Source organism: Perca flavescens, chromosome 13, assembly GCF_004354835.1.
Source record: "Perca flavescens isolate YP-PL-M2 chromosome 13, PFLA_1.0, whole genome shotgun sequence".
NCBI classification, from domain to species: Eukaryota; Metazoa; Chordata; class Actinopteri; order Perciformes; family Percidae; genus Perca; species Perca flavescens.
In genome coordinates, this window is record NC_041343.1 from 13,504,303 (window position 1) to 13,515,288 (window position 10,986).

At 37.5% G+C, this 10,986-nt stretch overlaps 1 protein-coding gene across 3 annotated transcripts; it reads left to right on the forward strand.

Moving 5' to 3' along the window:
• The first annotated feature begins 748 nt into the window (after positions 1–748).
• rnf167 (ring finger protein 167) lies at positions 749–8,816 on the forward strand. 3 transcript variants are annotated; one of them, XM_028596387.1, is made up of 10 exons: positions 749–974; positions 2,967–3,087; positions 3,178–3,258; positions 3,352–3,489; positions 3,572–3,659; positions 3,753–3,843; positions 4,004–4,109; positions 5,474–5,567; positions 5,784–5,864; positions 6,166–8,816. In XM_028596387.1, exons 2-10 carry the CDS (start codon positions 2,983–2,985, stop codon positions 6,579–6,581), a joined length of 1,200 nt encoding a protein of 399 aa, XP_028452188.1. In that variant the 5' UTR covers positions 749–974; positions 2,967–2,982; the 3' UTR covers positions 6,582–8,816. The 3 variants fall into 3 exon arrangements, with proteins under 3 accessions (XP_028452188.1, XP_028452187.1, XP_028452186.1); XM_028596386.1 differs by lacking the exon at positions 749–974 and adding an exon at positions 993–1,043; XM_028596385.1 differs by lacking the exon at positions 749–974 and adding an exon at positions 1,002–1,409.
• The last annotated feature ends 2,170 nt before the right edge of the window (positions 8,817–10,986 follow it).

A 10,986-nucleotide genomic window follows, 5' to 3' on the forward strand; every position in this document is an offset into this window, starting at 1 on the left:
AACAAAAGGGGTGCTAGAATGAATAACTGTGGATGCCCATAGAGAATGCCCAGACTTGTGTGTGTGTGTGTGTGTGTGTGTGTTATTGTTTAACCATATTCATGGGCTCCAAAAACTGGGAGTCCAGTATACTTGTAGGGTCCCGACAGCTCTGTGGGGCCAAAATGGTGGACCCCACAAGTTTAAAGGGCTGTTTGAGGGTTAAGACTTGGTTTTAGGATTAGGGATATAATTAGGTTATTTTAGGGTGAGGAAGGGTTAAGGTTAGGCATTTAGTTGTGATGGTTAAGGTTAAGGTAATGGGCTAGGGAATGCATTATGTCAATGACGGGCCCCCACAAAGATAGTGAAATGCACTCTGTGTGTGTGTGTGTGTGTGTGTGTGTGTGTGTGTGTGTGTGTGTGTGTTTGAAACAACATTTAATTTCCCCGAGGGTAAAAGTATCCCGAATTCTTGTTTTATACAGTCTATTATCACTCTTGATAGAGTCTTCAGACCGACAACAGTTTAAACACTGTACTCTAGTACAGTGATTCCACCACTTGAGGTCAGTGTTGAGGAAGATGTGGCCTGATGACTGAAGTTATTTGCTGCAGTTATTTATTATTCTGCCCTCTCTTATTTTCATAGGCCCGCACAGGATTTCTACCAGGGGCCCAATCTCTTACAACTGACATGCCTGAGTAAAAGGTAATTCAGTCATGTGACCTGTGGATGCTGGCCTGAATGATTGGAATCTGCTCATTTGAATGTTTGTTTCTTTCTGCGTCTCGAAATACAGCTTGAAATCCTTAGCATGTGAAATCTCTTTTTCACGCGCATTTTCTGTTATCACTCTATATGAAATATCATAATAACATACTTTCTTTCATAGCTCCTTCAATCCTTTAATTTTGGGTCCACGCGTGTTTAGCTATTTTAGATTATCTGGTCGTCCTTGTGGCCGCTGGTGGCGCTGTGGGTCAGGATGCTGGTGAGTCAATCTATCAAACAACTCGAAGAAGAGCCAGGGAACAAGAAGCAATAACAAACAAAGCTAGAAGTAAGCTAACGTAACTTTGAGAAATCGAGCACGCAGGCGAAGTGTCTCCTTCACGGTGGATAAACATATTATTGGTTTATATACTACTAACCGTGTATGATAGGATGTACATGGACTACAAAGAAGGCATATAGTAATCTGTCACGTAACGTTAACTGGTATCTAACATCTGGTAACATTAGCCAGACGTCCGCTAACAGTAATCCTTCCTGTCTTTTTCTTGTGGAATTATATGATTGTCGAGAAAGTAGCTAGACGTACAGAAAAACTAATTTAATCGTTTTTACACGACATGTAAGAAACCCAAGTGAGACGACTGGGTTTACATTACATCCTTCACGGTGCCGATTTTAGCAGGATACTAAGGTACGTTATGTCACTAGCTGGCTAGCTAGCTAGCTAACTAACTAAATTACACATTACCCCGATGACTTTTGATATGTTGTATATTTGTTATTGTTATTTTGAAAGGAATATAAACAATACCGGAGTAACGTAAATGCAAATGACAGTCCAGCAGTGCAGACTACTATAACGTAACTATTTAACGTTATAATCAATCGCCTGCCATGAGTACAGTTACGTTAGCTAAGTCAAGTTGTTTCTAAGAAGTTGAGGAAACATTAGCTAACGTTAGCTACATAACTAGCTAATGTTTCGTTTAGCGACAAAAGCAGCAGCAGATTCTTTCTCCACTAACTTCATGTAACGTTGGGCTGTTACGCCACAAAAGGTGTTACGTTGATTTAACATACGGACAGTATATTTCAGCATGTTTTAGGTTAGTACACACAAGAGGCAGTACTTTGGGTTCATTGCTATCTAGTGCCATAAAGTAACCTACAAACAGAGTAGTACCCAGGACAAGTGGGCATGTCCATAATTGTTGTGCTAACATCTTGTCTACAAGCACATATCATCTGAGCATAGCACTTATTTTACCTGATCATAATGTTTGCTTCTTAAACCTGATTTTCTGTACACAAAATTAGATAGATGCATACGAAAACAGCATTGTTAACCAGATCTGAGGCCGAGAAGGTTTTTGCACTCTATGCCCACATGAGGGCCAACACATCCAAATAGTGTGTTGATCAGGCTTTGCATATTCAAACTCAAATTGTAAAATTTGAGACTGTCTGCCTGGTTCAGCTGATATCTCTTTAAATTATTATAGTATTGATTTTAATTACCCCAATTATTTTGCCACAGTTATTTTATTTTTATTTGTAAATAAAATAACCAACAGCGTTGCAGTGTCACTACAACAAACAATTCTGCCAAGAAAGAAATTTGAATTTAACAAAAAAAATACAGGAATTGAGAGACCAGATGGTTTGTTAAAGACTTCATTTTAAGAGTAAGCCATAAGATGTTAACACCAAGAAAAAGTAATTTATTATATTTATTAAGTGATATTGTAGACCAACTGCAGATAACTACATTAAAGGGATTGCTTTGCAGGTAATTGATACAATTTCTTAGCCAACCTGCAGTTAAATGTCAATACAATGCATTTTATGCATATGTCCTTTTTGTTTGTAAAACAACAACAACCATAGTCTTGAGAGGACATTTTTAGTCTTACAAAGTAACAGAATCACAATCACTTTCAAAAGTATAATTTGGTTTAAGCTACATCCACACTACTACGTTGACGTTGATGTTTAAATGGAGTTTTAGGTTTGCTATGCTACTCCATTACAATAGAGTGCATGCTGATGAGCCAGTTTACAGTTCCTTGTTTGCATAACCATTTGCATATTTACAAAGTTTTACCACCTGAATTGACTATTTGCAATAGTATGTTAATGCCAGGCTGTAACCAAACTGCTAGATCAGCTCAAGCCTGAGACCTAAATAATTTCTTTCTGGTTGTGACTCTTGATTATGATGTGTTTTACTGTCATATGTTTTTCACAGATTAGTGCAACCAAGGATGGCTCACCTTGGTGTGTGGTGTGTAGAAGCACGATTGAGTATCCTTATAGTGGTTTTCTGCAGCGTACTGGTTCCCTCACCCACACATGCCTATATCTATGCTGTAAGTAATCTTTAGGCTTTAGCTATAAATATGATTCCTCAAAATCTCCTGGAGATTGTCAGTTCTTTTATGTGTATGTTGTTTTTGCAGCATTATAGCAATATGACCTCCATGTTGTTTGAGGACCTGCCTGCCTTTTTTGGCTCCCCACTTCCTAAGGATGGACTAATGGTAAGAGCAGATTATTGGAGAAAGGGTGCATACAGGAAAACTAGAGGTTCTAGTCCTTTTTTATAATGATGTTTTTTTTTATTTGTGTGAAAGGGAATTTTGGTGGCGTCTCGTCCACTTAATGGCTGTACAGCAATAGACCCTCCCCCTCCATTGCCACTATCTTATGATGCCAACACCACCAAATTCATCGCTCTCATCAGACGCTACGAATGCAATTTTGATATAAAGGTCAGTAATGTTTTGAGTGACATTGAGTATGTTTAAGTGTCTGTGAGGCAAACAGGTTTAATGTGTGGAACTGTTTTTTTAGGTCTTGCATGCACAGCAGGCTGGATACAGTGCTGTAATCGTTCACAACATGTACTCAGACACACTGCTCAATATGAACTACAGCAATGGTAATTCTCTTTTTATATTTCAAACTTTACACATTCACACCATCTTAATAAAATGGCTAAAATGTAAATCTTGTTTTTTTGTTTTTTTTTCAGACACTATTGCAGAGGAAATTGAGATCCCCTCTGTATTCACCAGCTACTATGCCTCCCAAATTCTCAGGAATTACATAATTCCAGAACAAGGGTAAGTAAAAGCGCTTTCAGAAATAAATTCATGAAATAATTTTTCAAACTAAATATAATCTAGACCAAACCGAACCTTAACAGTCAGAATAAGATGTGTACAGACCAATACATACTGACCTTTTCAGCGCTAGTGCTTATAATAATGTTGGTATCTGCAGGGCCTATGTGATCCTCAAGCCGGAGTTTGCTTTTCCACTCTCGTACTACCTTATTCCATTCACTGGAGTAGTTGGCATGATCATTCTTGTGATGTGTGTCGTCTTGGTAAGTATGCATATGATGTGATGCCTCCCTGGGTGTTGTGTTATTATGTTTTGCATTCTAATAATATACCTTTTTGGATGGAAATAATTGTGGTGCAATAATTACCATACGATGTGTTTGTTTTGTCATCCAGGTTCCAAAGATAGTCTATTATAAGCAAGCTTAGCAGAGGCAAGGCTTGAATAGGCTGCTTTTACAGCAAAGCTTGAGCCAGCTAACTATCTGGATGATATATTTATCGGAGTGTCTATTTGCACCCCCGGTACGAATAGCCTCGGCCACACAGCTGAGCTATTTACACCCTGTGACGTAACAACAAAAAAACGTTGCTCGCGTGCACCGAAATCATGGCGGACGTTCATCTTCCATGACCGCAGAAACTGGCATATTAGGGAAGTTTTGTCTCTAAAGTTTATAACAATTGAATTTCTAGCGGAAAATGGATACTACAGTTGCGCTTTCTGTCTTCAGTGAAAGCATATAACCGTTAGTTTGTTAGTTAGTACCTATTTTTTTGTATACGGTATTGTTACCTAGCAACCGAGGCTTGAAGAAACCAAAGGGTAAACATTTGTTCAACTTCCTGACAGAACTGCTAGGTGAGCGGTTAGTATGCTTACCTTTGGTATGGGAGTTTGGAGTTCGATTCCCCTGTGTGGTGATATTATTTTTTTAAATTTGGATTGGATAATTTGCATGCAATTGCGCAAGTCAATTTTTTTTGCAGGGTGGTAGGGGAAGACTCATGAATATGCCTGCTCTGGTTGGGTTGGTTAGGTTTAGGCAAGAGGAGTGGGATTGGTTATGGTTAGGGTAAGAATGTCAGGGCGATAATATTACAAAAAGGTGTAATACATGAGTAGTATGGATAACTGTGTGTAAATATATGCCAAGGTACTGTAAATGCACAGGGGTGCAAATAGCATACATTGATATTTGTACCAGACGGGGTATTAATAGAACACATTGCTGTGTGCACCGGCGGGGTACTAATAGCATTCATTTCTAATTGCACCAGGGTACGAATAGCACTTCTAATTGCACCAGGGTACAAATAGCATACACTGCTAATAGTACCAGGGGTGCAAATAACATACACTTCTAATTGTACCAGGGGTGCAAATAGCATACACTTCTAATTGCACCAGGGTACAAATAGCATACACTGCTAATAGTACCAGGGGTGCAAATAGCCTCACCCTATATTTATTCAGTAGACACATCTGAAAAACTATTTTCCAAATAATTTGTTCTTACTTACTACGAGCGGTGGGGTCCTACATGAACACAATAAACAAACTAATCCGTGCATTTTGAGTGTAATTCTCATGCCATCAGAAACATGGTCTTTTTGTATTGTTTAGATTATACGATGTGTACAGTACAGAAAAAGGCTGAGGAAAAATCGTTTGTCCAAGGAACAGCTGAAGCGGATTCCAACCCACAAGTTCAGGAAAGGTAACACTATTGCAAACTATTGCACTGTTACTGTAGCATGTTGTTTTTAAGAATATTCAGAACTAATTGCAATGATCACATTTTCTTTGCATGGGAGTTTGAAGTCTGTAAAATGTATTTTATTATCTGTGGAGCTTTTTATTTATAGAACAGGTTCTTAAGATGAAATATTACTAAGAATTAAAATTACTTCTTAACTTTTCTCCTCTGTTTTAGGGGATGACTATGATGTGTGTGCAATCTGTCTGGATGATTATGAAGAAGGTGACAAGCTGCGAGTATTACCTTGTTCACATGGTAAATATTTTATGTTACTATGAAATGTGTATGTTACAGTGCAAAATACCTCTACTGATTCTACCACTCTTGCAGCAACACGCTTTTGTACTATTTGAACACAAAGTACATGAATGTACCCTTTCTTGCAAGTCGATATTTGTACCCCTACTTAGTGCATCTTTAAAAGCACAATATTGTACTCCCAAGTGATCAAAAATGTTCATAAAGCAACATTATCCCTTTTCCTCCAAACTTGAAATTGCCAATTCCTCCTGCACCAAAGTCCTTGTTGCTAACTGCCACTCTTTCTGCCTGTCAGCCTACCACTGCAAGTGTGTGGACCCGTGGCTCACACAGACCAAGAAGACATGTCCTGTGTGCAAACAGCGCGTCACTCGCAACAACCCAGAGCACTCAGAGTCCGAGTCTGAGGAGGAAACTGGAGGACGTGGGGGGGGAGAAGGGACAGGAGGCGAAGACTCGGAGCGCACTCCTCTGCTCCGACCGTCCAACCCGGGGTCCCCCTCAGGGAACCCAGGGGCCTATTCAGCCACCACCACTACTGCCCAGTGCCTCGCCTCCCCTCCACACTGCGACTCACCCATCCTGGCTTATGAAGGCTACCACTCCCCCACAGACGACACAGACTCAGACAGTGATGACGCAGGAGAGGACAGGCACCACACTGATGATGACCTGGCTCAGCTCATTGGTAGGGATGTAGTGGAGATCTGATGCCTGGAACGTAGATGCAACAAGATTACTTAGTTTGACATAAAAAGGGTCTTTGTGTCATCAGGCGTGCTATCACGCTGTACTTTAAAATAGTTTGCAGATTTGTGGTAAGTAACACATTTATTATGACAGAATGTTTTACCCAGTAGCCAGAGGAGGTCTATTTGTTAGTGTCAAAGCACATGCAGCACATGTATTGAAGAGTTTTACCAAAATCCAGCATTGAGCATCCACCCACTAATATACACATATTCCCTCCAGTACTCCTAAATGTGTCTGTAGACCTCCTGTTTTAATGCATGTTTTAATTCATAACTTGAACACGCCACGCGACCTAATCACTAGTGCTGCACAAAAAGAATGGGCCTCATAAATCTAATGTGCTGTATGAATAAGAGTGTAAAGCCTGTGTTGCTAAACAAAATGAATTCTGTGTTCACACTAAAGTGGATCTTCTAGATTCAAGATTTAAAATCCTTTATTATTCCCACAATGGGAAAAGTAAGGTAGGTGCAGTATGAAGACTCTCTGTTGTCTTAATCATAATTGCTTTATATCTGACAACCCTTTTTACCAGCTTGTTCTTAACAAGGATGTGCAAGTGGAGGGGAAATGTTTTATCTTTTAATCCATTTAGGTCTCTTTTTGCATTTTTTTCAAGCTCTCTGAAATGTCAGATTTTCTTTGTTATACATTTCTGCTGCTTTTACATTGTTATTGATAATACTGTGTGGTCAGTTTAAGGAAAATATCTTTAGCTTTATCCAGTTTGTCAAGTTGAACAAACTCAGGTTTTTAGCAACAAGTTAAAGGTCAGTCAATATTGTAAATTAATACCATAGTGAGAATTAACGGGGTTTGGTCTTATATATTGTTGTAGTTTTTTTGAATCAGTAAAATATAGATTCATGAATATTAATGGATGTTTTCCATTTTTTTTATATATATACAACAGAATGATAACATGTTGAATCGTGGGACCCTCAAGGTGTTTTTTGGAAAAAAAGAGCATTGCCTTACATTGGCCTTGATGCACATGTGTATGTTAAACGTTTGGAAATTGAAGGGACAGAATTCACACTCCTTTGTTTTCCTCTTGTCTAGCCAGTATTTAAAACTACTGGTTAGAAAGCTTAGATCTTGTCCCCGTGTTGTCTGTAAATGTTCTCTACATATGTTTTTATGGTGACGAACAAAAAAAACGGCCTCTGTTTCCACGTTTGTACTGCTAGTAATGATATAAATAGACAGCTTAGACATGCTTGATTTGCACCTGAAAGTTGGACAAGCTCAGCGGCTCTCAAATTAGATTTGGTTTTTCTATTTAATAAAACGACCTAGTTGGGGTCCACGCTGTTAAATTACATAAAGAGCAGTACAAATAGAAACCTTAAAAAGTTGTTTCAGCCAACCTGTTTCACTGCTCCAAATAAATGCACAGCGTTTACCTTGATCTCATATTGTAAATTCACAACTGGAATTTTTTTAAGAAATGTGTAATAATAACCTTACAGGGTGTGGACATTTTTTTAACATTGTACAAATTTATCCACACTCCCTTTTTGCGTAGATGGGATTGTGAGCAGTATTTCCTGTGTATTCATTTTCTATTGCTGCACTAAAGTCAGAGAAAATCTGAAATCAGAATGATCATTTAGGGCTCCAGATGTATTGAAGATTCTTTTATCAATTAAAAGAACATGTCCTACTGTATAACCTCAACTTGATCTATACCACGAATCAGATAGGGGACCCACAACTGCATATAACAGAGCAAACACTGCACAGTCTGTGTCTAAGGGTTTTCAGTAAGTTGCATTTAGTGTGAAAAAGAGGAATCAGTAGGACTTTGAAATCCTAACATTCCATCTTTATATTCTACTGATGATTAATTAAAAGACTCAACACTATCAACGTTGGATTGGGATTTGTTGACAATAGTCTGTATTTTAAAATGTTTGTTTTTCTTTTTGCTGTATGCTTCATATGACTTTGTACTTTTGTTTTGCTCTACATGTCCCTAAGACTGTTAACTGAAACAAATGAAAAAAACATAATCCCCAATTTTTTTTAATTATTATTCTTCGTTTAGAATGTGCCTAGTTTAAACACTTAAATAATAAATGTACAGTGTCAATTATGATTTGTGTGTATCAAGCAGGTTTGAAACACCATTCTGTGGAAAGCTGCATTTAATGTGTGATTTGTGGAAGATTAAACAATATTGAAACGGGACTGTGGTGCCACGATTTTGTTTAAAAGAGAAAAGAAAAAGAAAGTACCACTTTCCATACAATAATGGCCTATTGTCATACATGATCATGGGCAAATTGTTACCAAATGGGTATGCTATTACCACAACTTCTACCATTTTTTTTTTTTATATTTGTAAATATCTGAGCTGGAATCAATATAATGGAATTATAATACATAATGTTATGGTTACAGAAGGAAATACTCTCCATTAAAAAGAATAAAGACTTGTGTTTTTAGATGTAATGTCAATATCATCTTCACATACTGCCCCCAGTGTGCTGAGCCATAAGCAGGTGGTTTCATTAAGAATAATGAAAGGACTAAGCTTTTGTAAAAGCATGGCTCACCTAAGAAAATGTTTTTGTAATTTATTTCAGGCCTTTAATCCTATTGGCATTTAACTAATTAGCCTAGAGCATGGACACCCTGCTGAATTTAGAGTCGTTAGGTTCTTTTACTCTGATCATTAAAAAACACGATAGCACAATGGCAGCACTGTGTACATATACACTGTAATAAATTTCATGTTAGTTTAACTTGGAAATGCAAGTTCCCTTGCTGCCTTGAAAATCGAAGTTCACTCAACTTGAAGACTGCCTTTGTTTCAACTTAGAAATTAAAGTTAATGAGGTTGATGTAACTACAGTGTTTTAGTTTTGTTAAAGTTATTTTAGTTGATTTAACTTTATATTACTTGTTTAACTTCATACTTTAAGTTAAAACAAATCATGTATTTTCTTTAATAACACAAGAAACCTTCCTTGCCTAGTATAACAAACATACCTTTGTGCTTTATTTCAACTCACACTTTCAACTTAGAACAACATAAACACATATATAGTGAGTGGGGCCACCCCAGGGACCCATGCAGAATAGCAGCCTAGTGAAGTGACACACTGCAGATTAATGGCTGAAGAAAGCCCATTACTGCTCGAAGTCTAACAACAAACTACTCCACCTCTTCTTATCAAACGTAACAGTCACTTAACTCATGGTTACAAATGTAAACCAGCACAACAATGACAATTACCAGGAAACAAAACACTACATTCTAAACACACGTTTAATAAATGTAATTCATAAAGTTACATTTGTATTTTGAACAAACTGCAAACTTTTCAGCAAATTTTAACAAAACTCTATTTACCGCATTGCATCATGGGAATTGGCCAGCCAATGAACCAGTTGCAGTCCTGACTGCAATTGGTTGATAACTTAACTTACATACCTAAATTCAATCAACACATACATTTTTTTAAATAGTCAACCCAACGAATAAAGGCAAGTTTAACTTTCAAAATCTCATAAAGTTGAGTTCAAAATCGACAACTTGTATAAGCTCGTTCAGTTAAATGGGTCTGTAATATTTTACAGTGTACGCATACTGTGTCTCCCTGCTGCTCCTTCCCTCCTGCTCTATGTTCAGTTTGTAATATCTAGAATAGTTTAAAGTTTATACAGTTATCCCTTTTCCTATGATCTTCAATATGTTTTCGGTTATTTTAAATTAATGGAATAATACCATTGGTGGTGAGTCATTGCTACCAAATATGGGTATTAATCAAAAACATTTAAATGTAATTGGTACAATGGCAACAATGAGTAAAAAAATGAGTTTTCTGTTTAAAGTCAGAATGTTTTACATCAATGGAGAAAAAGAGCTTATATACTATAAATACTTATGTCTTTTCAGATCTGTTTAGCTGACATGGCCTATAAGGAGTTGACTGCCTTTGGGTGTAATGGTGATTCATTAAGACTTTCTACAGCTGATGAATTCAGTCCTTTCAATCCCTCCTAACAAACTCCAAGTCTTTTACCATTTCATGTGCCTTTAATCACGTCACCTGCTGCTCTGAAGAAAAGACAATTCATGTATGAGCTGAATAAACCCTCAGATAGCTACATTAGGTTAGCCATTGCCTGGATTACGGCATGTGTGGGACTATATAGGCTAGTGTGTTCTATGCAAGATGAGAAATTAATATAGTGGCACAAGGCATATGGGCATGGATTGTAATAGATGGGACATGACAGCACATGAATGAATTCCTGAAATCAAAAGAACCTGTGCAGAGTTCATCTTCATACTAATCCTAAAGTTTGCTTTGGGTGTGCTGTGTTTTAAAGCTTTAGATATACTTGAACT

Excerpts from the sequence above, each read along its gene's own strand:
- rnf167 (XM_028596387.1), top strand. The coding sequence starts at position 2,983 with ATGGCTCACCTTGGTGTGTGGTGTGTAGAAGCACGATTGAGTATCCTT. Across the intron at positions 3,490-3,571 it reads AATGCAATTTTGATATAAAG|GTCTTGCATGCACAGCAGGC; the intron begins GTCAGTAATGTT and ends CTGTTTTTTTAG. Across the intron at positions 5,568-5,783 it reads AACCCACAAGTTCAGGAAAG|GGGATGACTATGATGTGTGT; the intron begins GTAACACTATTG and ends CCTCTGTTTTAG.